At 39.1% G+C, this 24,604-nt stretch overlaps 5 protein-coding genes and 1 non-coding gene across 11 annotated transcripts; 4 read left to right on the top strand and 2 right to left on the bottom strand.

Moving 5' to 3' along the window:
- Positions 1–306: 306 nt before the first annotated feature.
- TRNAC-GCA (transfer RNA cysteine (anticodon GCA)) lies at positions 307–378 on the bottom strand. The gene has a single exon. It is a non-coding gene; the product is annotated as a tRNA-Cys (tRNA).
- Positions 379–529: 151 nt separating this feature from the next.
- On the top strand, positions 530–3,673 carry LOC100264423 (pyruvate dehydrogenase E1 component subunit alpha-like). The gene is made up of 3 exons (XM_002267640.5): positions 530–1,160; positions 1,372–2,149; positions 3,106–3,673. Exons 1-3 carry the CDS (start codon positions 915–917, stop codon positions 3,381–3,383), a joined length of 1,302 nt encoding a protein of 433 aa, XP_002267676.1. The 5' UTR covers positions 530–914; the 3' UTR covers positions 3,384–3,673.
- A 452-nt stretch (positions 3,674–4,125) lies between these two features.
- Positions 4,126–14,896, bottom strand: LOC100259252 (conserved oligomeric Golgi complex subunit 4). Its single transcript, XM_010663196.2, is given in 4 exon segments — positions 4,126–4,904; positions 7,611–9,222; positions 12,802–14,449; positions 14,719–14,896. Coding segments are annotated over 3 exon segments (3,648 nt in total). The 5' UTR covers positions 14,208–14,449; positions 14,719–14,896; the 3' UTR covers positions 4,126–4,274.
- On the top strand, positions 9,225–10,792 carry LOC104881854 (29 kDa ribonucleoprotein A, chloroplastic). 2 transcript variants are annotated; one of them, XM_010663194.3, is made up of 4 exons: positions 9,225–9,751; positions 9,818–9,919; positions 10,099–10,470; positions 10,560–10,792. In XM_010663194.3, the coding sequence occupies exons 1-4, from the start codon at positions 9,329–9,331 to the stop codon at positions 10,614–10,616; spliced, it is 954 nt and encodes a 317-aa protein (XP_010661496.2). In that variant the 5' UTR covers positions 9,225–9,328; the 3' UTR covers positions 10,617–10,792. The 2 variants fall into 2 exon arrangements, with proteins under 2 accessions (XP_010661496.2, XP_010661497.2); XM_010663195.3 differs by having other exon boundaries at positions 9,227–9,751; positions 10,165–10,470.
- A 1,922-nt stretch (positions 14,897–16,818) lies between the features above and the next one.
- Positions 16,819–22,478, top strand: LOC100253885 (two-component response regulator-like APRR9). 4 transcript variants are annotated; one of them, XM_002266156.4, is made up of 9 exons: positions 16,819–17,280; positions 18,172–18,333; positions 18,439–18,569; positions 18,692–18,844; positions 19,289–19,463; positions 19,560–19,962; positions 20,854–21,109; positions 21,329–21,643; positions 21,913–22,478. In XM_002266156.4, the coding sequence occupies exons 1-9, from the start codon at positions 17,052–17,054 to the stop codon at positions 22,012–22,014; spliced, it is 1,926 nt and encodes a 641-aa protein (XP_002266192.1). In that variant the 5' UTR covers positions 16,819–17,051; the 3' UTR covers positions 22,015–22,478. The 4 variants fall into 4 exon arrangements, with proteins under 4 accessions (XP_002266192.1, XP_059599274.1, XP_010661500.1 ...); XM_059743291.1 differs by having other exon boundaries at positions 16,834–17,280; positions 19,346–19,463; XM_010663198.2 differs by having other exon boundaries at positions 16,834–17,280; positions 19,346–19,463; positions 20,854–21,643.
- A 491-nt stretch (positions 22,479–22,969) lies between these two features.
- On the top strand, positions 22,970–24,320 carry LOC100253908 (NDR1/HIN1-like protein 1). Of its 2 annotated transcripts, none has more exons than XM_002266193.4 (2): positions 22,970–23,106; positions 23,467–24,320. In XM_002266193.4, coding segments are annotated over exons 1-2 (660 nt in total). In that variant the 5' UTR covers positions 22,970–23,105; the 3' UTR covers positions 24,126–24,320. The 2 variants fall into 2 exon arrangements, with proteins under 2 accessions (XP_002266229.1, XP_019081060.1); XM_019225515.2 differs by having other exon boundaries at positions 22,973–23,106; positions 23,464–24,320.
- Positions 24,321–24,604: the final 284 nt, after the last annotated feature.

Genomic DNA, 24,604 nt, shown 5'->3' with positions numbered 1-24,604 from the left:
TGGTTTGGAATTTTGGGTAGGAGGTGAGGTGAATGAAAATAGCAAACAAAAATAATTGCAAAGGTATTTGATGAAATTTTAACGGATAGAGTTATGTGCATTAAACTTAAACCTCAAAAGGTATGAATAAAATTAACTTGCCTCAAAACTCTTCTCCACATTTTGGAGAATTCAAATTTGGTTTGTTGGCTCAAAACCCAGCTCTTGAGATCTTAAAATCTATAGACTTTTCATGGCAAAGCCCTAAGGCCCCTAACCCCTATATTGGGCAAGAAAAATACACATACCATAGGAATTGGTGTAAGAAGGGCCCAACCGGGTTCGAACCGGTGACCTCTTGATCTGCAGTCAAATGCTCTACCACTGAGCTATGGACCCTTAGTGGCAGGGCAATTTCATTTTACAATTACAAGCAAAAGAGAAATTAAAATGGGTGTCTTAGGACAGAAAATGACATTGGCCTCATCCAATGCCACCTTGCAACTCATCCATGTCCACATGGTCTCCAAGTCTCCACACTCACCCTCAAAAACTGCCATCTATATATGTGTATACAGATATATTTACCCCCAAAAAGAGAAAAAAAAAAAAAGGGAAAAGAATTTGAAAAAAAAACTTCGAAAGTGTGAATCAAGTGTAAAGAAGGAAAGAAAGAAACAAAAATCTGAAAAAACGAAGTGGAAGTAGAGGAAGTTTGGGTGGGCTGCCCCCTCACTTCTCTCCTTTAAGACTCCAACGCTTTAGGCGGTTGTTTCTACGCCTTCTTCCTCGTTTGCTCCGCCTCTCCCCCATCCTTTTATACACCCCCAACCTCATTTCATCTCACATTGTTGGGAAACCATAAAGGAAATTGTGAATTTCCCCCTTTCCTTGTCTCTCCCTTTCCTCCATCCCCGACACTCCCTTTTCCAGAAATGGCTTCTTCTTTCCTATCTTCGGGGATCATTCAGCCCCTCCCCCTCAGATCTCCTGACAAGCCACAAACCCTCTTCGATCATCTCAAGACCACCTCCACTTTCCTTGGATCTACCTCTAAACTCCGCTCTGTTTCTCTCTCTAAGCCAAATCTCCCCAACCCCCACCGTCGATCCACCGTCGTTGCTGTTTCCGATGTCCTCAAGGAAAAGAAGACCAAATCGGCTGCCTCCTCTTCCCAACTGGTGAGGCCCGGATTCATCTATACTTCTCCGCCTTTAATTGATAATACTACATCGTAAAGCTTTGATCTTTATTTTTGTTGGGGGTTCTTTGTTTTCCGGTATTTTGATTATGAGAATTGCGAGAATTGTGCAAATGGTTTCGTTTACTTTTCTTACATTTTCTCAATTACCAAACAGAGCATAATCTTTCGTGTCTTTTTGTCTGTTTCAGCTGATTACGAGGGAGGAAGGGTTGGAGCTGTATGAAGACATGGTATTGGGTAGAGCTTTTGAGGACATGTGTGCTCAGATGTACTACAGGGGCAAAATGTTTGGCTTTGTTCATCTCTACAATGGCCAAGAGGCCGTGTCCACTGGCTTTATCAAGCTGTTGAAGAAGGAAGATTGTGTGGTGAGTACTTACCGCGATCACGTTCACGCGCTGAGTAAAGGAGTGCCTGCTCGTGCTGTGATGAGCGAGCTCTTCGGCAAGGCCACTGGGTGTTGCCGAGGGCAAGGTGGGTCCATGCACATGTTCTCGAAAGAACACAATGTTCTTGGTGGGTTTGCCTTCATTGGTGAGGGCATTCCGGTTGCCACAGGGGCTGCATTCACTTCAAAGTATAAGAGGGAGGTTCTGAAGGAGGATTGTGATGAGGTGACCTTGGCATTTTTCGGAGATGGGACTTGCAACAATGGGCAGTTCTTTGAGTGTTTGAATATGGCTTCCTTGTGGAAATTGCCCATTGTGTTTGTTGTGGAGAATAATTTGTGGGCAATTGGGATGTCGCATTTGAGGGCAACTTCGGATCCGGAGATTTGGAAGAAGGGGCCGGCTTTTGGGATGCCAGGATTTCATGTGGATGGGATGGATGTGTTGAAGGTGAGGGAAGTAGCTAAAGAGGCAATTCAAAGGGCTAGGAGAGGAGAAGGACCAACTCTGGTGGAATGTGAGACATATAGGTTTAGAGGACACTCTTTGGCTGATCCTGATGAGCTCCGTGACCCTGGTAAGCAGTTAGAATTAATTGTCTTGCCTTGTTTCGAATTATCCAGTTGTGATCTTAGTTTCCATTAATTTTGATGATTTTTCTGCCTATTGATTTGTGACTGAGTTGTGACCATTGACCCTCTTCAACGATTTAGGCAAATTCCCCTTCTTGGGGATGATGGGATTCAAACTAACTATTATTCAGAAATTGACTCGATTCTGTTGGTGGGGGGTTCATGTCTACAGATGTCTAGTTAGGAGATTCATAAGAATGGGTTTGAGAAAGTAGTGTACATTCATGAGGAGGATGTCCTTCAATTGGCATCATATAGTGGTTACTATGAGGAAAACAGTATTGCATGGCTAATCTCAAATCGGTAGATTAGAAAATGTGGCATTCACATCTAAGAAAGTATAATATTTCTGCACAGGTGTTCTCAAGCTAGCATTTTAGCAACAGCATTAAACATTTTTTCTTTTACCGCACCAGGACCTTCTCAAAGTTTTCCAAATTACTGAAAAGCTTGATTATACTTTCTTTATAGACGTGAATTCCAGTGGCAGGTGGAATGCGAGATTTCGTAGGATTGAATTACCCTGTGCATGCCAAATTACCCTGAATACTGAGGGATCTCAGGATTGAATTTTCAAACTGTTGACCCGCTATGTGCTGTTTTGGTATAGCCCTTGCCTGTCAATTTTGTTCGAGTACTGTTTCAGTTATCTTCAGTGTGTGATTATCAAATATATATATAAATATATAATAGAAATAATTTTAGTTTTTTTTGAACCACTGGGCCAAAAAATGATGGTTAGTTCTGGTTCAGTGTGTAGAGTTATTATGAGAATCAGACAGCAGATGAGGTTGTTATTATATATCATTTTTCCCTTTATTATTTCTCCTTTATGCCAGATTGTTATCTTTAGAGGTGATTCATTTTTCTCCACCTCATTGTTGTGGGTTCATTTTGGCAGCTGAGAAGGCTCATTATGCTGCTAGAGATCCCCTCACAGCCTTGAAGAAATACATCTTTGACAACAAGCTGGCCAGTGAGGCAGAATTGAAGGCAATAGAGAAGAAGATAGATGAGGTGGTGGAGGAGTCTGTTGAGTTTGCAGATGCAAGCCCTCCTCCACCTCGCAGCCAGCTACTGGAAAATGTGTTTGCAGATCCAAAAGGCTTTGGAATTGGACCTGATGGGAGTTACAGATGCGAGGATCCCAAATTCACTGAAGGCACCGCTCATGTCTAACCTTTCCACGTTGGTCAATAGATGCAAGCTTTGAGCTCTGGGTGATGGGGCTTTTATATTTATCACTGCTGGCAATCACCAATTAAATTTTCCAAATGTTCTTAGCTTTACACTATAAGCAGCATTTGTTTTTAGATTTGGTTGTTTAGATTTTCTTGTTTCCAAATTTGTTGCTGCTTGTTGTTTAATTATTATTGTTCTTTGGACTCTGTTTGAATGGTAAAACCTAAAGGCTGGATTACAGTTTCCACAATTAGAGTATATATGGGCAAATGGCATAAATTTTTGCATTTTATCAGGATTCTTGACTTGTAAATTTGTCTTCCAAGCGGCTTACTTGGTCTGTTGTTGCAGTGTTACATTTTTCTTTTTTTTTTGAATAATTTATGACCAAAGATTGCTGTGTTTGAGACCCCATTTATCAGAGACAAAAAACAATGAACTGGGCAGTGAGTGGAGACGGTGCTGTAGTTTGGACCAAGGTAGGCAAATACATAGGATGATAGGACGAGTCATGTTCACCAAAATCTTAGGGATAGCATTTTTGGGAACAACCAACAATGTTCTACGAAATGTCATTTTTCAGATGGAAGAACAAGGCCTTTCTTTTGGTGTTGGTCCAAATTATAGAAATCATAAAAGAAGGCTACTAAAGGGCATACTTCCAATAGCTGTATCAAGCATGATGTTTTTTTTATTTTTTTTATTTTTTTTAAAGCCAAAAGCAGTAGGCAAAAGAGCATATCCGACATATAGCAAACAACGGAGTGGGAGAGGGAAGAAATCCCCATGGTGGGTAGCTGTCTGTCTCCCTTAAATATACGATTTGAAAAAATTGGATTTAAAAGAAGCAGAAAACCTACACAAGGAAAATGAAAAAACTGGAGGGGATTACAACTTGAGAGCTGCAATTGCTTCAGGTTTAAAATCGATCCTCAGACCTAACACTCTCCTCACCTCTGCCGGAGTTAGCCTCCAGGTCATGGGACCTGAGTTTTCACCCCAGAAATCTAGGATCTCGGAAACCTTCTCTAAGTTAAGGATGGTTGCCATCTGGGTAAGACGAGCAAACTTGTCTCTGACAGTCCTCTGTGTCATGCTGGAGAAATGGTGTACCAGTGCCCTTGCATCTCTATCAAGTTGAAGACCTCCAAGCTGGCTGAACCTCTTCTGCATCATGATCACTTCAAGCCTTTTTGCAATGAAGTCTATGATCAGATGAACAAATGAATCGTAGTTATTGGCAGTCATTACTGGCTGAAGCCATGTTGCATTGGTCTCAACAGCGTGGAGTAGCCTCTGGACCCATGGGTCATTCACCTCATTATCTGCATATTCAGCCTCTGACAGCTCATAACTAATGGTACCAACACTATCTAACACTGGACGGATTCGGGGTGTCACAGTTGCCACAAGTTGCTCCATGCCAGCATTCAAGGTTTGCTTGAAGATGTTGCTCATCTCACCCAATTCGGACAAACAGGATTTCACTTTCTCTCTATCAGCCGGTGTAGGAAATACCTGAAAAAAATTATTTCAGTCTGTTAAATACTTGAACTTGAGATCATTTCTTCAATCAGGCAGAAAAAAACACAAACACTGGAAACCAACCCCACAAATAAGTAACTTAGACAATTGCTAGAACACAAATCTAAGAAAACAAAGCATGTGGTACCAAATAAGATAGCCAGATGTATTTGGTATTATCAGAATACTCTAGGATTTTAAGCACTAAAACAGTTTTTTTCCCTCCTTTTTGTCAAGCAAGAAAGATCAATTACAAAGATGTCAAAGGAGAAAGAAAAGGCTGGTAATCCTTTCTTATTCCATCCGCTACCTAAGCTACAATTTTTTCTCCCTCAAAGTCTCCACATTTTCTTTTCATTCTTCCATCATTTAAAATTTTATATGCATAATACTAAAATCATCTCCTCAGACACCCTAGAGGAGAAATGAAACTTCACTAGCCTTTCTTTGGAATCTGGCAAAACATTCTCTTAAAGTGCATTCCAAACACTCAAATTCTTAATGCAGTACATGCTGCACAAAAAATTCAGGAGAAAGTTCCAAACATTTTAAAAGCCACAAAACTAACATAACTTGCTATTTTGTTTAGCAGCATCAATCATATTCTTGTCAAGGTGAACATGACAGAAAGCACTGTCGGCATTTGGCTACTGTGAGAAAACAAGTAACTTTCCATCATTCCATGAGTAATATCTTTTGGTATTTGCTTTGGTCGGAGTCTAAATTGTTTATAAAAGATGGTCCTTCGACGCAAATTGATTTCATTGATTGGATGGGTTCCCGGTGAGCGATGGGTTGTTTTTTGTTTATCTTGTCTGGTCAGTTCTTGTTTCAGCTGTAAGAGGGTGGGTCTCTCTTTCTTGTACATCTTAAGTCGCTATTTTAGCGGCTTGTTCGTAATACATTACTCTCACTTATCAAAAAAAAAAAAAAATACCTTTTGGTATTTTCGCATTTTATTATTATATTGAAGATGCATATGAGTATTAATTCTGCATTTGAAAGAAATACATTTCTCCTCGTCTTTTTATTCATTAAGAAGCCATAAAAAAACATTATAAGTAAGAAATGCAACCAAGAAGGATGGGGAGTCCTTTGAAGGAAAGAGAAAGAGAAAGGAAAAATATATCCCACACAAGGAAAAAGGGAAAAACTGCTCCCGACAAAAGTTCCTGAGGGGAAGCTGGAAAGAAATGATCATGAAACACTTTAAAAGTTTGGAAATGTCTCAAATATTCATTTGACTCTATCTAAGCCATATCCTCATGTTAAAATCATAGGCCATCATACTTTTTCTATAGCTTTGACCAATGTTCTTCCAAACCTTCCTTGTCTCCTTCCAACAGCTTCAGTCAGAAACAAATAGTTCCTTGCTAATGCAGCAACTGGTCTTCATCACACAGGACCTAATAGGCCTAACCATCTTAGATGTATTTTCTCTCACCTTGTCAAGTTGGTAGCAACTCTAGATTCTTGCATTTGAATTTCTTTCTTTCTTTTTTTTATTTTTTATTTTTTGATGTCACTCATTCATCTCAACATTTTTATTTACATTGGAGCATTTTACAGACACATTGTTTAACTACCTGGTATTCTACACCATAAAGCAAGTTTAGATTCCCATAGTTTAACAGGTAAACCCACTAAATTCATCCTGCACTAACTCAATAGGCTACATTTCTTTAATCTCCCCCTTGTTATGGACAATCAACCTAAATTGTAAAAAGATTCACTATTGGGTTCATCTTGCCTCCTAGTTTTACCTCGATGTCATTCCATATAGTTTGTCTTCATTGTGCTTCCACAAACTTTTGGATTCCAAACATCTGTGTAGAAATCTTATAACTGTCCCAAAATGACAAACTGTAACTTTACCAAACAACATACACAAATATATCTGTACCGAGAACCATACCTCTTTTCTAACTATAAATATATGATGCGAGTATCACAAAACTTTTTCTGTTTTACATCTCAATTAGAGGCACATAGGATTGTGGTTTTAAATGTCTTATCATATTTATATTTTTCCTTGTGTAACCAATGAAAAATTTATGTCCATTAATGCCTTATATTTCACTTTTGCATCTTGGACAGATTGGATAAATGAGCATAGCAGCAGAAATTGCTCTATTTGAATTTTATTTTTATTTTATTTTATTAGTAAATGAAAGAGTGTATTATAAACAAAAAGCGCCAAAACAGCGCTCCGAAGTACACTGGGGGGTATACATCGAACTCTTTAGAGCGCAAAAAAGGAAAATTGCTCTACTTGATTTTAAAGGACTTACAAGGCAATATGTTGTAGACTTTTATTTAAAATGGGACCTAGGTATATGTGATATTGTCCCCCTTTTTAAACTCTTATAATTGTTTCCAGGCTGTTCCAAAGGCGCTCTTCAGGGCACATATAAAGGTCAGCTCCAGCTAAATAAACATTGGAGACACTAGAGAACCTATAATTCTGGTTCCCAAGTGAAAATGTCAATACTTTCATGCCCAAAGAACCTTCAATGCAATTGCCCACTTGATCATTAAAAGCGCAATTTTGCAGTTAGTCATTAGAACTTCAAATGGTTTAAGTGCAGTTAGTCATTATATGGAAAAAAAAGTTATCATGCAATCAACCAAGCAAAATAAAACATTATTTCTTTCATCAATGAGTAAATTTTAATAGGTAAAAGAAAATTTGCCACTCACCTCGGCACATTGCTCTTCAATCTCATGCCTCAGTTTCAGGACATACTCACTGCTCACATCCATATTATTCAGCGCGGTTGCAATCTCAGTCCCAGTCTTTTGCACACCAACACCACCCAAGAACAGCTTTGCTCCAAGATTAGGCTCTCTCATTTTCTGTTGCAGTGCTTCCTGGTATTCATTACCCAACAAACTAATTGAACCACTAAGAAGTGCAAGCACTGAGTTTATATTTGAAGTTGATATCGCCCTTCGCAAGCAACTCTGCAAAACATAGAACACATCATCCACCATTGAGGTGGTGAGACTATCTGGCACATGCTCATCAATGTTGATAGCTTTCCTCACATTCTCCACCATGAAGAACCCCTCAAGAATAACATAGTATCCAGTTATATCTTGAATTGATCTACTAAAGTTTCCATTTCTAAAAGCCTTAGTAGCACGTGGACCCAATTCCGGATCAACTGAACTCAACCCCTTAATAGTGGACACCATGAATTCTGTGTAGTCCTCGCCTAACTGCATCAAGGACAATATCTCTTCCAAATACAACTCAATCTCTCTGGGATCGGGTCCCTCAGCAGCCCCAACAGAGAGCCGGTTTTTGTAAGAATTAATCTCAGAAGTCAATCTAGCTAATTTCCTGTAATCCAGGTACTTCTTCAAAATGGAAGATCCTCGCGAATCACACTCTTCTTGAAGCTCGCAAATGGCATACACAATTCCATCCTCACCACAAAGACTGCGAAGAATCTCACTATTTTCTTGGACAGCAAGAACAATATCTTTGAACAAATTTGTGAGGCAACCAACAAAATTGACATTGCTTTGATTTCCGGAGGATTGTTCCATCAGTTCTACCAAATGTTCGTACTCAAGCCTAGATCTCATACCAATAACTTTCTTCAGATAATTCACATACATTTGCAATCCTTCTTCCTCCAAATTTAGAGGCGAGAAAAGCCGAACGAATCGGAGAATGGTGGGGTGGTCCCGCTGATCGACAGCTGCCGCTAACCTCTTCCTCACAATTCCTTCAAGCTGCTTCTTGGATGCCATGAGCTGCTCCCTCTGATCCGATCCAGAATCCTTATACTCAGAATCGATTCGGAGAAATGTCTGCACATACTTGGCGGCAGACTCATAATCTTCAGTCTCCAGCGCCTTCTGAACCCCCTCGATGCAATTACCTCTCTCTACAATCGCATCGATGCGAGAAAGTGTGGAATTCACTCGAGATTGAGCGAGATCGAGCTCGCGGACCTTGCCACTGACCTGGTCGGCGAGATCGCAAGTGGACCGAACGTTGGTGAGTATGTGGTCGGAATCGGCCTTGACGATGTCAAGAACTTGAGCAGATTTCTGGAGATTGGAGAGTTGCTTGTCGAGATCTGTGCGTTGGGAGAGGAGGTTGTCAAGTTCGAGCTCTAGGGCACGCTGGTAAGCGATGCATTCATGGAGGATCCGAGTCATGGCTCCGACGTCCGTCAGCTTGCGGACCTGGTCCAGTGCCTCCGGCGTGCCCAATCGTAAGGCGGCGGTGACTTGGTCTTCGGCCGGAGCATCCATCGTCGACGATAACGACGACGACGACATGGACATCGTGACTCTGCTACTGTGAAAAAACCAAATGGAAAAATGGAACCCAACCCAGCAGAAGAGTCTTGAGAAATGAGAATGGAATTGGGCCAAGGTGGGCCAGCACAACTGGGCCCATGTGGACCTGCAGCCCATCGGATCATCATCCAAATATAAATCAAACAATCCATTTACTGGCTTTGGTTTGCAGGACAATGGCCTCAGCTTCCTTACTATCCTCTTCTTCTTCTTCCTCCTCCATCCTCTGTAAATCCACACCCACCGCACCAAAGCGTTATGTTTCGTCCTCGTTGCCCTCTTCAATCCATTTCGCCCACCCGAAACTTTCCTGCTCAATTTCCATCTCCCTCTCCAGGACCAGATTTTCCACAGTCGTTGCGGTGGCCGCGGAAGATATCAACACAGATGACAGTTCTCCCCAAGAATCGAAGAGTTCTGTGAGACCTTGTGAACTGTACGTGTGTAACCTTCCGAGAAGCTGTGGCATTTCGGAGCTTCTCAGTATGTTTAAACCTCATGGAACAGTTCAATCTATTGAGGTAGGCGTCTTGTGTGTTTGGGAATTGCGGATTAGGTGGTTGAGGAAATGAAATAATTTTTTTCAGGTTTGCCGGAACGCGGAGACCGGAGTGAGCCGGGGATCTGGGTATGTTACGATGAGCTCCATGAGGGAAGCCAAAGCTGCAATTGCTGCTTTAGATGGATCTGTGAGTAGCCCCCATTTTTTATGCTCGTTTGGTTGCTGAGAAAATGTGGACAAGAAAAAAAAGAAAGAAAGAAAAAGAAAAGTGAAGTTCTGAATTCACTATTTGGAACCCCAGATAAGAAGATCGACATAAAACATAGTGCTTGTTCAAATTTCGTTTCTGTTTTCTTACTTTCTCAGCTTCAGCATTTATCCTTATCATTATCAATCAAAGAATCATTCACAAGATTATCTCCTGCTGTGAAGGATGTGGGCGGGCGTGAAATGCGGGTTAGGTTTTCAACTGACATGAATTTCAGGCGGAGGAACAGCGAGGCTCTGAATTCAGCACCCATGAGGAATCTGATATTTGAAAGCCCGTACAAACTGTATGTTGGGAATCTGGCTTGGGCTATTAAACCTGAGGACTTGAGGAATCATTTTAGCCAGTTTGGAACTGTGGTGAGCGCAAGAGTAGTCCACGATCGAAAAGCAGGAAAGCACCGTGCTTATGGCTTTCTCTCCTTCTCTTCAGCTGCAGAATGTGAAGCTGCCATGTCTCTGAATGGAAAGGTTCATCTCCATTTTCCCACAGTTTGATCTTCTGTCCTCTCATATATTTCCTAGTTTAGTTGATCATGGCGCTTCTCATTCCCTTGCAGGAATTTCGTGGTAGGTCGCTAGTAGTCAGTGCAGGCATGAAAAGGGTCGAGTCTTGACTCCAATTTTGGGCAAAGAAATTGCTTTGGATGATCAGCTTGGAGACAAGGGACTCCATTTTGTATTCTCATATTTCTGATCCAAAATTTTGGAAGATTCTTAAACTATTGTTGTTAAATTTCAGTTTCACATTCAATATATTGGAGGGGAGGTTTCTTAGGATTGCTAATGTTCATATTCTGTTGTCAAAAGTGATGTTTTCCATATGCTCCATCACAGAGTGACATCTTCTACAGGGCAGGTGGTCTTCATGGCATTTGTCCCATATGTTATTTCCAGCAAGACATAACCTATAACTCAAGGAAGCAATAAACCAGACACAAATTTGATGACTTCTGAACTTGAATTTTGAAATACTGATAAAAACACAGCACTTTCAATCGAATACGACTTGGGGAATAGACGATATTCTCAAACAAGTAGAATTGAAACGGTTCAACAAACACTGGGATTCAAAACCATTACACCAACTATAGATGTGTCCAATGCATTCATCTCACATCACATGATGCACATTATCTTAAGCATGTTTCCACAACAGGGGCATCCCATTCACCCGTACCCTTAAAAATCAATGAGAGATTTCCATCAATAGACACACCCTCAAATGCCTTAACAACAAAAGAAAGGACACTATCGCCCGGATCAGAAAAGAAAACTTCAAAGAAACTGAACATTTCCCCTCCAATGCTTCATATTCATTCAATAGTTTTTCACTCATTAAACACTTCAGATTTGGTCAACCACGAATCAAATGTTGCTGGGTCTTTGCATGCATATGCAATTGGCTGTGACAAAAGATAAAAGGCTAACAATTAAGATGGCAGGAACAACAAGAGGTGACAATGACTTCATAGGGTAAAGAATTGGAGTATAAAGTATTAAAAATTAAATTAATTCCATCAAAAGGTCTTTTCTTTATCTAATTTGAAGATTCAAACTTCTTGAAATTTTCTACAGAACAATTTCTGAAAAATAGAATAAAGGAAACCTATGTATACGGGACAGTTCATTGGAAATTTTAAATTGAAGAGTGTCGATGATGATGATATTCATTGAGTTGTTCAGAGTATGAATTACCAACAGCTCCTACAAGTAACAAATACAATAATGATTCACTTACCAAAAATCAAGAAACTGCATATCATTAAGCACCCTAGGTGCTGGTTCTTTTTTCTGCTGGTATGATCAAATTACGAAATGACATCAATGTTACTTCAAGCTAGATCAGGCAGGTCTTAGTAATATTCCTGAGGGTTTGACAACATTAAAGAACATTACTGATGAACAAAGAAAATGAAACAGTTATCTCTGACATTAATTACTCCAAAAATTCCAAAAAAAAAAGAAAAATCTTTCTATTTTCCAATAATTGGAAACCTCTACATCTCTGAAAACTGAATCTTCAACCGCTAATTTCCCTTGGAAGAATATGAAAAAAAACTGATGAATTGAGGAATGATTAAAGCAATGATTACAGAAATGAGAAACCCCAAAAGTCCATAGTTATTAAGACAAAAAAAAAAAGTAATAAACCAAGAAATAATCTGAAGAAGATTCGGTTATCTTTCAACTGCACAATTCCATTCTCCCAACAGAGGATAAAATATCATTTTAAAATTTTCCAATTTAAACACGTGTGTGCATGCATGCGCCAACAGTAGGACAAAAAATTAAGATCCAGAAACTAAAACCCCAACCCTCTCTTTGGTTCTTAACAAGGCACCAAACAAGAAAAAGAATAATAATCCAAGATTTCATCATTTCTTAAGCATTTTGAAGCATTTCCTCACTGTTCACTTTTCTTTGAGAGAATCAAAGAGAGAATAAGAAAAAAAAACTTAGAAAAATAATAGACCAAACAGAGAAAAAGATGAGTAAGCTTTTCACCTGATCTCAGGGAGAGATAAAGATGAAGATGATCAATTGAGACTTCCGGAATGGTCAAGAGGTCTCTGTTCTTTCGACAATCAGAACCAATAAGCTCTAAACCTCTTCTGAAGTGAAAAGTAGATGGCAGAAATGGAGATACTGCAGCTCATGGTCTAAAGGTCGCAGCTGCTTTTTGATGAACTTTGATAGGCCTTGAGAAAGAAATGACATCATACCGCAAAGAATGGTCCTCAATGATTGACAGAGATTCAGACAAATATAAATAGATCATACAACCAAATCCCAAAGAACAATCAAGCCTTCCTTGATTTATCTCTTACCTTCCTGATCACATACTCCTCCAAGCCAATACCTGCCTCCACTAATCTTGTATTAGGTGTAATCTCTAACTTCAAGGCTTCATCAAAAATATTCTCCATTCTCACCAACTTGTCGACCTCACAAATCCTAGGTATAATAGCCACCCAGGTCTCTGTATGTGGCGCTTCCCCATGCCTCAGCATTTCCCTCAGCACCTCACAAGCTTCCTCAAGCTTACCAACATTACAAAACCCATTAATTAAAGCATGAAAGACTGAGAAATGTAGAGAAAACCCCTTTGACAACATTTCCTCCACATAATTCTTTGCCTCATCATACAACCCCTGATCACATAACCCACTAACCAAAGTCCCATAAGACATCAAATTCGGAGAGCAGCCATTTGAAGGCATATCCTCAAGAACCTTACATGCATCAAGACCGCGTCCTTCCCTGCAGAATCCCAAGATAACAGTATTGTAATGAACAATGTCGGGATTGCACCCTTTAACCTTCATCCTACAGAGAAGCTTGTATGCCTCCTTAAGCTTCTTCTTCCTACACAAACTATTCAACAAAGTTGTGTAACTCAAAGCATCTGGAACGTACCCCTTGTTTAACATATCTTCCAATAAATCAACTGCTCGATTCACCTGACTCTTCCTACACAATCCCTGCATTAAAATCCGATACGATTCCACATCTGGTGCAACATCTCTCTTAAACATTTGATTGAACAGAGTGTATGCAATACTAAGATCCCCATTAAAACAAAAGGCACTCATTAGAATGTTATAGGACTTAGTGTCGGGTGAAACCCCATATCGGTGAGCTGACTTAAAGAGATCAAAAGCAGGGCGGATATAGTTACGGTGAGAAACAAGCAATTGAAGAAGGCGATTCAAGTGTTTGGGCAGCGGCTTAGAGTGAAATTGAAGCATAGAGTGGAAGGTCTTGAGGGCTTGATCAGGCAAATTGGCTTCACCATAGATCTCAATAATGTCAGAAAATAGGGATGGATTGATAGAGTACTGTTCAGATTTAAGGCGCATGAGGAGGTCTTGCATGAGAGAGAATTGACGAGCCCAACCAAGTTTAAGGATCAGAATGTGGAAGGAAGAGTAAGAGTGCTTGAAATTGGGTTGAAGGGAAGCTAAGTCGAAAATTTCTTTTGCAAGAAGAGGGTCTGATTGAGAGGCTATAAGCTTTTGGACTCGAGATGGGGACCCAATTGGGGAAGGTTTCACATGAGGTTCTTGTTTATGTTGATGTTGTTGTTGCTGGTGGGTTGATGAAGAATAAAGAGTGCGCCATGGGGTCCTTGGGAGAAGAACCAAATGGAAAGGGGCAGCCATTGCAGTTCTATAAGAGTGAAGCAAAACTCGGTGCATTTTCATTTGTAAATTTATAAGTGCTGAACTCAGTGGAGAGCTGAATATGCCCTTTAATCAAAGAGAAAAACAAGCCCTTTTTTTTCCTGGTTTTTGAAGAATTTAAAGACTACCTCCAATAGTCCAGGATTCAAAAGCCACTGTCACCCAATCTAAGCAACTGGAATGGATAAAGGGTACTCTTTTCCTGCCACTATTTTGCCCCAAAACTCAAGCCAATTCCAATTCCATTTCACACCATTGTTAACCTGCTGGTTTGAGGTTTCAAAGAAAAAATACATATTCAATACCATAAAGTTATAACAACACCAAACATTTCCATCGGCTCATAACAGTAAAGAAAAACAAAATCCACCTTCTAATTTCACAGACTTGGAATTCAAATAGATAACAAAAAAATAGGGAAAAAAAATGAAGTTAATAAAAAGCTTGGTTGGAGCAAATTACAGAGATAGCGACAAGTTTGTGAATTTGTAGAGATTGTAATGAACCCAAAAGAGGAGAACTGAATGCTCACATGGAATTTGGTTTGATTATGGGAATCAAAAAGAGCACATCTTTGATGAAAATCGCTTCGTCAGGGTAATGGGGTTCGAAAACCCTAGTGGGTCCTCAGCAGTTGAGGAGAAGAAAGACAGAGGAGGTCAGCCACTGCAGGAGGTGAGAGATTAGGGTTCTTCTGTATTTTACAAGAAGCCATGTTTGGAAGGGATGTATTATTATTATTATTTTACCTTCCGTAAAAATACGCGTGAAGGTGGCTTGTTTTTTAGATAGGAATTTTTTTAATTTATAATTTATGAGTAGATAAATTAGAATTTTAATTTTTGTTTTTTAACTAAATTTTATAGGCAGTGTTAAAAGTTCACAATTTATTTCAATAAAAGTTAGGGGGAAAGAACAAATTCTCAAAAGAACAAAAAAAAAAAAAAAAAAAAGACTTTATAAAAAAATATTATTAAATTAATTTTCAAATTTCAAAAATAAAATTTTATTTTAAAAAATAAAAAATTATTTTAAAAACCTATTTCTACATTAACTTCATATTTTTTCACAATATAAATTTTTTCCTTCAAACTTTTTAAATAAAAACATGATTTTAAAAATTTGATCCGATCGATCAAGTTGATTACCTATGAATTCAATCGGTTTGACTGTTAGTCGGCCAGATTTAGTTCAAATTGGTCTCGAATCATCGAAATCGGCTGAAACAGCCGATTCTCCCTATATCGAACAGATCAAAAGCTAATTATTTATTTTTTATTTTCACATTAAAACGATGTTGTTTTGGATTAGTATAAAGCCTCTTATTTCTCCCCAGCAGCCCTAATTATCCTGCTGCCATTGCCCCTTGTTGTTGCTACTCTCCATTTAGCCTTTAGCTGCAATACGCCAATACCACTGGAGCCCACGTCGCCCATCGACAAGGACACTAACACTACTGACAACTCTACCTCCAATAATGAGTTGCATTGCTGCAATTTGCAAAGATCTAATTGAATATTAAATTTTTAATATTTAATATTAAAATTTTATTACATATCGAATATAAATATTTATTATTTATTGAATCATTGGAGTATAATTTATTATTTTAATAATTAATTTGATCAGTGTCAATTTATAAGAATATTGAAGAAAAATTCTACCAATTTTACCAATTTCGTCCTTTCTAATTTTGATTTTTCTCTTTTTCGGAAAGTAAGGAAAATAGAAATAATCTTTTCGGTAATGAAAAATTGATTGCCGATATGGTGAGGATTGGTCGGGCATCGTTTTCCAACTGGGATAAAAATAAAAATAAAAATCTAAAAATAATATGCCTACCTGTCGGATTCTGCCACGTCACTCAGAACGAAAAGACAGAAAGTACCTTGTCTTGCCAATCCCAACCTCCCACCATCTTTGGACTAAAAAGATCGTTGGGTAAATTAGCCCTTTGGCCTACAAAATATTTTCAACCTCCTTTTTATTTTTTATTTTAAATATATTTTAATATAAATTTATCTTATATATATATTTTTTAAATTTAATATTTAAGATAATGAAAATTTTTTATATCTCAGTTTTTTTAAAATTATTATTTATTAAATGTAAACCTCTAAAAATTCTTATTCTTCTAATAACAAATTATTATTATTTTCTATTTTTGAAATATCCAAACTGACACATAATTTTAAAAATGGTTAGAGAGATGCCCCATGGAACATGTTTTGTGGTCAGTCCATGTGTCGTGTCTGTCACCTATCTTGAATACCATCGGATGATAAAACATTAATTTAAAAATAAGATATTAGAAATAAATGCTGACCAGTGCTCGACTAAACAGGAGGGTCCCACAAATGGTAATGGAAAACGAGAAAGAGAAAATGAAAGGATAACGAACACGTCATAGCAGCGAACCAGGGCTAGAGGCCACGAATAGGAGATTCCACAAGGACGCTCCATGTGGCAATATCCTGTCCACAAGATGTCAGGTGTGGTGAAAGAAAGCCGACGTGGCAGCACTCACAAAATATCCTCGAAGGAAGGCAGCTTCTCTAGCACGTGTCGCTCAGGAGATGGGCCCGCTATACAAGAGGCATAAAAAATCAAAATAAGTGAAGGATATTGTGCCAGCTCATCGTCTGCATCCAGAAACCAATGGCGGCCCTCCTTTTGATAGTGGTGGGAAAGATATTTTGGAGAGATCTAGCGGTTGAGAATGAACGAAGAGTTCACCAAGTCGATTCTTCTGTTAAATATGTGGAAGATAGATATTTTTAAGGTGGAGCATGATGAGTTGGACTTTACTGCGCAGGCTTTTCTTCTCGATTCACAGGAATTAGGGTTTGTTTTTTTGAGGTCGAAATGGGTGAAGCAGTTGTGAGTAGTGACGAGGTGATGGAGGTGGAGTTGCAGGAGGAAGAGAAGAGAGTGAGGGAGATGGAGGGGAAGGAGGAGAAAGAGAAGAGTTCATCGGGTGTGGTGAGGTGGGGGAGGTTTCTTCCTCGGATGGTTCTGAGGGTTTTGTTAGTGGAACCTGATGACTCCACTCGTCAGATTATCGCTGCTCTTCTTCGGAAATGCAGTTACAAAGGTAATTTCCTTTGTGCTTGATGGTGTCTTTCCCATTTTCTTCGTTTCTTTTTATATTTTTGCTTGAATTTCGTGTTTGCTGTTTTCCTACTCTGAAAAGCAACAATCTTGAGAAGGTGCATGGTCTCCATTGCTGGGGATATGGATTTGGTCGGTTTCGGGGTTTTGGAATTTTAAATTTGGGATAATTTCGTCAGGCTTCCTCATTTTCTGGTTTTGTTTATGAATGCTGTATTTGGCGGAGAATGGAAGAGAAAGGGTAGTTATAGTCAGATTTGGAATTGAATTAGAAGTTTGGCATGTGTAAGGGTTAAGAGCAAGAATTGGGGATTGAGCTGGTGAAATGGTGTTTCTTTGTTTTTTGGGAGTGCAATATTGATGCAACTGGCCAAATCCAAAAGAGTGTTGAGATTTGGTACAAGTCATTTTTCTTGGCTCTCTGTAATGTATATTATATACTTAATACCTTATAGATAACAGGGACATCTTGGGAGAAACATCAAACCCTTAACTTCAGCATTATACATGGATATCTCTAATCAACTACGCTGATATGTATGAAGCTTCTACTGTAACTTGTGGAATTTTATGAATATTTCTATGGTCTTATTATTGATTTTTTCCTTTTGGTTTAGTGGTTTTTGTTTACATGTCTCTATATTACCCTTTTTATTTCATTACATGCTTTTGTTTGCTGGTTCCCTGCTTGCCACCAAGACTGTAGTTAACCAATTGGGATTATCTTGGAACCTGGGATTTCCCTTTAATATATTTGAAGTTTCTTCTTTACTTTGACTCTTTTAAGCATATGAATGGAAGAAGAGATGACGTCTTGAGCTTATGATGTGTCACACTTCTTGGACTGAGGAAAAATATTTTTTTGTTGAACCAGTTGCTGCTGTTTCTGATGGCTTGAAGGCATGGGAGGCACTGAAGGGGGAACCCCAAAATGTTGACCTTATATTAACAGAAGTGGAGTTGCCATCAATATCTGGATTTGCACTTCTGTCATTGATAATGGAGGATGACATTTGCAAGAAGATTCCTGTCATAAGTATGTGATCTTGAGTGTTTTGTTTTGTGATCTTTTCCACAGTTTTGGTCTTTTAGATGAGAGTTGAACCTAAACAAGTTATAATTTCTTCTCATGATCATGCAGTGATGTCTTCTCATGATTCAATTAGCATGGTTTTGAAATGCATGTTGAAAGGGGCCGCTGACTTTCTTGTCAAGCCTGTTAGGAAGAATGAGCTGAGGAACCTATGGCAGCATGTTTGGAGAAGGCATGCAGTAAGTTTAATTTGCTCAATTTTCCTTCTCCAGCATTGGTTGGGATTGCTCCGTTTCCTAGTTTGATTTTTTTCACACAACTTTCACTGATTTTTTCCTTAATATTTTTTTAATTTTCTCAGCCAACTAGTGGGCATGTGTCTCAAAATTTAAGCATTGCACAGAACAAAGTTGAAGTCAGTTCCGAAAACAATACAGCAAGCAATCACTCGAGTGATTATGTGGTTTCTGCACAGAAAAAGAAGGAATGTAGTGAGAAAGGGAGTGATGTCCAAGTAAGTTTTATCTCATCTTGCAGTGGAGGGTGCAAGGCATTTCTTCTGCTCCAATCACTATACTGTTTTTGGCACAAGGAACACTACTTTTTTTAGTCTTTTAGGCATGATACTTTCTTGTTGATAATTTTTAAACTTTTATGCTATCTGTCAAAACCTTCACACTGCTAGTCTGCTATGAATATGGTGAAAATAAGGAAAGTGTGAAATGATTTTAAGATTTCCTTCAAAGTTATATATTAGCTGATTTTATTTGGCTCATGGATTGCACAGTTGGCTCTAAAAGTAATAAGTGCTTGAAAATATTCAGTTTAGTTTCCAGGGTCTCTGAGGTGATGCATATATATGAGGCCACTTAGCTTAAGTAAAACTTCTTTTTCCAGATTAGGATGGTTTCATGAAGTTTTACATATAGAATGCATGTTTTTGCCACCTCTTGTGCAGAGCTCTAGTACAACGCCTTACTTGGAAGCTGAGAGTGCATACATGGAAAATATGCAGGGATTTTCACAGTTGAAATGCAGGAGTGTATCTAACTTGAGCAATGAGGAGATAAGGAAGCATGAAGACTGTATTGAGTTGGATAAGGAACCTGATAGGCTTGAGAGTTTAACTGGAGGTATTTCAAATATCTTGCTTTCTTTCGGCTTTTTTGAGTTTCTATTTTATTCTGCTACTTTGATCTATGGGGCATCTGACAAGCTACTTGTTGCAGGAAAGATAATTACATTGGGATCAGAAGTTGCACCTGGCAATGAAGGTTATCATTCAGCTGCATTCAGATGGGAAGAAAGTCATTGTCGTGCTAAGAGAGTGACTAGTGGGGATGGTGTGGGACCTGCAAGCCATATAGAAAACACTGATATTACTGGTGAGAATCATGGTTGCAATGAAAAATGGATTGAACCTTCTAGTGGGGCCATTGACTTGATAAGCACATTTGATAATTACCCAAAGGACCGTAACCAATTTTCTAGTTCCAATGATGGCATCAGCAAGGATGGTTTTGCTCCACAGTTGGAACTTTCTTTGAGAAGATTCCAACCCTGTAGCTCAAAGAACCATGGAAGTGATGAAAGGCATACACTAAACCATTCCAACTCTTCTGCCTTTTCATGGTGAGTTTCTATGCCTGTTCTTCCATTCATGAATCATTTATCATGTAAGTTATGATGAAACTAATGCACCACTTTGTTTTGCATTTTCAAACCACTTTTGAAAAACTAATAAACTAAACATGGTCTAATCTCCTTAGCAAATTTTCAAATCTTCTGATGTTATCAGTTGACCATTTTTTAGTGAAAATCAAATAAGTTAATATACTCTCTAATAAATAAAGGACTATTGAATTAATGAAAAGATACCCAAGATGTAACAGTATATGAAAAGGCAGATGTAGTAACGTGTTGTTTCTGTCAGGGATTATATTTTAAAACTACCTTAAGCAATCCTTTATGGCCTTTGATTTGATTTTGCTTGATGAGTAACTGACTAAATGGTCATTATCTTTGCTGTACACATCTTTCTGTTGAATCTCTAATATATCCACTGATGGATAATCTTCTAGACTGTCGGATCTCTTATATACGAGAAGACCGAAAATGCTTCCATTATTGTCTCAACATATAAATAAGAAGCCTTTTATATTCTGAATATAGAGGGAAGCCCAAATCATTTAATGAATCTCCACAGTCAGGTTTTAACTTTTTAGACAGTTTGGTTCTGTCAAGAGCATTTCGTCTTCTTTTTTGAACATTCTTATATCTGATTTAGTCTGAACGGAAAATGGATATCAGTATGACAGAAATATTGGTTTTACCATATTATTAGACTGGATCAATTCAGCGCACAGGCATAGAATAGAAGATATGGATTAATATAAAGAATTAAATCGTCTTATTAAGTTTCTTTGAATTTTTTCCTTGAGATGGTTATTTGAGGTTGGATGATAAATATTGAAGTATCAGCTTATATTGGCTTTCTAATCAATTCAAAACCTGTGTCCACAGGTATAATAATGGGAAGTCATTGCAACCCCTTTTTCCAACATCGGCCATTAATTGTAGTGAACTGAAGGAGGATGCAAGTTATTCTCATGAACGTTTATTCAATCAACTCCCTGAAAGTACTGTTGGTACTTCTGAGAGGTGTGGTGCTGCACTGAGTGTTACTCAGGGAAATATGACCACTCTGGTCATGGGTCAATCTAATCAAGCAGGGGCAGCATTTCCAACCTCTCAACTTGGCCTAATTCCTGTCCAAGGGGTAAGATTTGATAGTTCATTTGCTGGCTATGGCCATATATTTCCTCCCATATTTCATACACAACTGGGTTTACCCCCAATCTGGAGTCCCAAGTCAGCTTGGCAGCGGGAACAGTCCCATTTTTCCACAAGTTCCTCACTTTATTACAATCCTGAAATTCAGAGTCTGGAACAAGATTGCCTCACATTTAATTCTACTGACCAAACTGTGCATGAGCAGGAGAACAATTTGGAACCTATGGAGGAACTGAGTCATGGTTCTCCTGTTGCTGGTCAGAGTGCTAGTAGTAGTTTATGCAACGGTGTGGTAAGTCATCTTAGCAGCAGTGTGCATGGAGGCATTTGCAACAGAAATGATGGCAATCCCACTTCAAATGGTGCCGTTGTGAGGACTACTGCTCCTGAAAGTGTGAATGACGAAGGTCTCTCCAATAATGATGCATTGAAAGGGATGGATTCCCATCATTCCACCCAACGTGAAGCAGCTCTAATGAAGTTTAGATTGAAACGGAAAGATCGTTGCTTTGAGAAGAAGGTATGTTAATGTTCAATAATACTGTTGTCATGTTGCTTTTCCATCATGTTGCATTGAGATTTGAGTGATGATCTCAATTCTAGATTCTGCTTCCCACAGCAGAGATTAATTCAAACCCAAAACACTGTCATCAGCCTTCCATCAATAGGTCTTAACTAGCTTGGAAAATGTTAGCTTGGATTCATCTCCAAGTTTTGCTGATAGCGCCAAATTTATACAAGGATACATGAAGTTGTTCCAATTGTTTAATGCAAGTTTTCTTAACACAGGTTCGATACCAAAGCAGGAAAAGGCTTGCAGAGCAGCGTCCCCGAGTGAAAGGACAGTTTGTTCGACAAGTGCAGACTGACACTCCAACCGCTGATGGGTAATCCTGGTACCCTTTGATGCTCATATTCTGCGCTGCCATTAACAAGACTGGATAGCCGAAGATGGTTGATTGTCTGAGGCAGGTTACTGTACCTTTTGTATACTCGTAGCGTTTAGAAAACAGGGCTAGAATGATTCTTCTTCTCTGGGTGTTTGGCATTGCTATGGGTTTTGGTTGTAATACTCTTGCTTTTACTGAAACATAGTGTAGTAGTAGGTATTCAACTTTTGTGCAGCCTCGATTTGCAGTTGGAGGAAATGCCTGAGTTTATCTATATATATAGATAGATATATTTTCCCACTTGTTAATACCTTAAACATATACAAATGCTGATCAGATGTAAGAGTGTAAATTTGCATTTATTGGTTGGATTTGGGTTGAAGGTTGCTCGCTTGTTGTACTTACCCGCTTGTAAGTTGTTACAATATAACAATGCATAGCATGGCCATGTGCTCTCTTACTTGATGCCTTTATTCCACTTTTTCCCTTTCAACTTTAGTTCTAATACTATGCTTCCCGGGTTCTCTGCTCCTATTTCTCTTCAGCTACATGGTTGGTGAATTGATACAAGAAAAATTAAAATTTTACTGAAAGTGTCTAATTTTGAATAGAAATAATTTAGAATGTGTTTAAAAGTGTTTCTATTTTAATGTTTTAAAAGTGTTTTTTAAATTTTATTTCATTCTAAAAATGATTCCTAAAAGCATTGTGAAATGCAGTCTTAAATACGAGTGTTTTCCAATTATAGTGTGGCGAATTTAAGTTGAAAGATGTCTGAGTGGTGGTATCGATACTCCACGTGTGATGGGACCCAAAAGCCATTTGGCATTGAGCTCAAGATGGCCCTGTGACGAGGCATCACCCAATCAGACCCAACCATGTAAAGGTGCTGAGACATAGCCACGTCCCTTTTCATGCAGAAAACAGTGGGTCTGGGCTTATCCACATGTCGGCTAAGCTTTTCCGCAAGGAAACAACCCCTTTCTTCCCCTCTCCCCCTGTGTTTGGGATCTGGTTTACAGAATCCACGGGAGGAGGATTTCTATTTCCCAGGTTTTTCAGCATGATGGTGAAGAGTACTCACAACTACTAAGTAATAATCATCCCACTCTTTATAATAGTACCTGTTTAGTATAATGTTCAACATGCATTTTCTTTTCTTTTCTTTTTTCTCATCCTTTTCACAATCCGTGGAAAAGAAAAAGTAACAGGGAAAAAAAAATTAAAAGAAGAGAAAAGAGGGAAAGAGAGAGAAAAAAAAAAACCCACTTTAATTTGGAGAGACCTAATTCTTCTTTCCTTTTCTTTGCTTTTTTGTTCCATTTGTCTCACTGATTCTTCTTCTTATTCAGCCTTTTCTCACAGTCACTCGCCACGATCACCACCCACTGACCCTTTTCTGTAACCCCTTTTGCTATATAAATCCTCTGGTCTGATCTCATTTTCATAGCAGTGGAGCACACAACGGCAGAAGAGACTCAAACCCAGACCACCCAGACCGAAATGGGTGTAGAAAAGCCGCCTAGCCCCTACAGACCCAAGGACCCACGTCGAGCCTGTTGCACCTTCATCTTCATCCTCCTCCTTTTAGCAGGCATCACAGCTCTGGTGGTGTGGCTGGTGTATCGTCCCCAGGAACCACAGTTCACGGTGATGGGCGTCGCCATCTACGACCTCAACACCACATCCCCTCCACTCATCTCCACCAACATGCAGTTCACCATCGTCACGCGGAACCCCAACAAGCGAGTCTCCATATACTACGACAGGCTTTCGGCGTTCGTGTCGTACCGGAACCAGGCCATCACGCCGCCGGCCATGCTGCCGCCTCTGTACCACCGGAAGCACAGCACGGTGGCGCTGTCGCCGGTGCTGGGTGGCGAGGCGGTGCCAGTGTCGTTGGAGGTGGCAAATGGGTTGGTGATGGATGAGGCGTATGGGGTGATGGGGTTGAGGTTGGTGCTGTTGGGGAGACTGAAGTGGAAGGCCGGAGCCTTCTGGAGCATGCATTATGGGGTCTATGTCAAATGTGATGTGTTGGTGGGTCTGAAGAAAGGAGTTGTGGGTCAAGTTCCTATGCTTGGATCTCCGCTGTGCAATGTTGATATATGAAGTTACAAAGCTTTTTCCTTCTAAGTGTCTTCTTCCCTTTTTTTTTTGAGTGTAGTTGTTTTCATTTTGTAAACTTTTGCCCCTTTTATCTGTAACACTGAAAGGTAGATAATCAGAAAAAGTTCAAACTCAGAGGAGCATGTGTTCATGTTCATGGCAATATGGATAATAAAGGGTCTCTTCTTCTTCCTCTTCTTCCTCTTCTTCCTCTTTTTCTCCTTCTTCTTTCCTGATATGCTCTGTTCTTCCCTCGTCATCCTCCCTCCCTTTTTCTTCCTTATTTTAGCTCATCTTTGGCAGTTTTAATTGTCGGTTCTAATTTCTTTTTTTGTTTTCCTTTTTGGCTTTGTTTCTATCTTGACTACAGGGCATCCACATTGACACGTCTGGCTCTGCATGCAGCCTATTACCCCACCATTTGGCAATCAATTTTAAACCAGTATGGAGAAAGGAAAAAGAAGAATAGAAAAAGGAACAAC

This window comes from Vitis vinifera, chromosome 15 (genome assembly GCF_030704535.1).
Source record: "Vitis vinifera cultivar Pinot Noir 40024 chromosome 15, ASM3070453v1".
In the NCBI taxonomy this organism is placed as follows: Eukaryota; Viridiplantae; Streptophyta; class Magnoliopsida; order Vitales; family Vitaceae; genus Vitis; species Vitis vinifera.
Note: the sequence above shows the minus strand (reverse complement) of the source record. Positions and strands in the feature narration are given on the sequence as shown.

What these genes read in the sequence shown, in the direction of transcription:
- LOC100264423 (XM_002267640.5), top strand. Translation starts at nt 915, where the DNA reads ATGGCTTCTTCTTTCCTATCTTCGGGGATCATTCAGCCCCTCCCCCTC. An exon ending in CTGCCTCCTCTTCCCAACTG is followed by an intron (nt 1,161 to 1,371) that starts GTGAGGCCCGGA and finishes TGTCTGTTTCAG; the next exon opens with CTGATTACGAGGGAGGAAGG. An exon ending in TGATGAGCTCCGTGACCCTG is followed by an intron (nt 2,150 to 3,105) that starts GTAAGCAGTTAG and finishes TCATTTTGGCAG; the next exon opens with CTGAGAAGGCTCATTATGCT.
- LOC100253885 (XM_010663197.3), top strand. Translation starts at nt 17,052, where the DNA reads ATGGGTGAAGCAGTTGTGAGTAGTGACGAGGTGATGGAGGTGGAGTTG. An exon ending in AGAAAGGGAGTGATGTCCAA is followed by an intron (nt 18,845 to 19,288) that starts GTAAGTTTTATC and finishes CCTCTTGTGCAG; the next exon opens with AGCTCTAGTACAACGCCTTA. An exon ending in AACTCTTCTGCCTTTTCATG is followed by an intron (nt 19,963 to 20,853) that starts GTGAGTTTCTAT and finishes CTGTGTCCACAG; the next exon opens with GTATAATAATGGGAAGTCAT.
- LOC104881854 (XM_010663194.3), top strand. Translation starts at nt 9,329, where the DNA reads ATGTGGACCTGCAGCCCATCGGATCATCATCCAAATATAAATCAAACA. An exon ending in GAACAGTTCAATCTATTGAG is followed by an intron (nt 9,752 to 9,817) that starts GTAGGCGTCTTG and finishes AATTTTTTTCAG; the next exon opens with GTTTGCCGGAACGCGGAGAC. An exon ending in TTGCTGCTTTAGATGGATCT is followed by an intron (nt 9,920 to 10,098) that starts GTGAGTAGCCCC and finishes TTACTTTCTCAG; the next exon opens with CTTCAGCATTTATCCTTATC.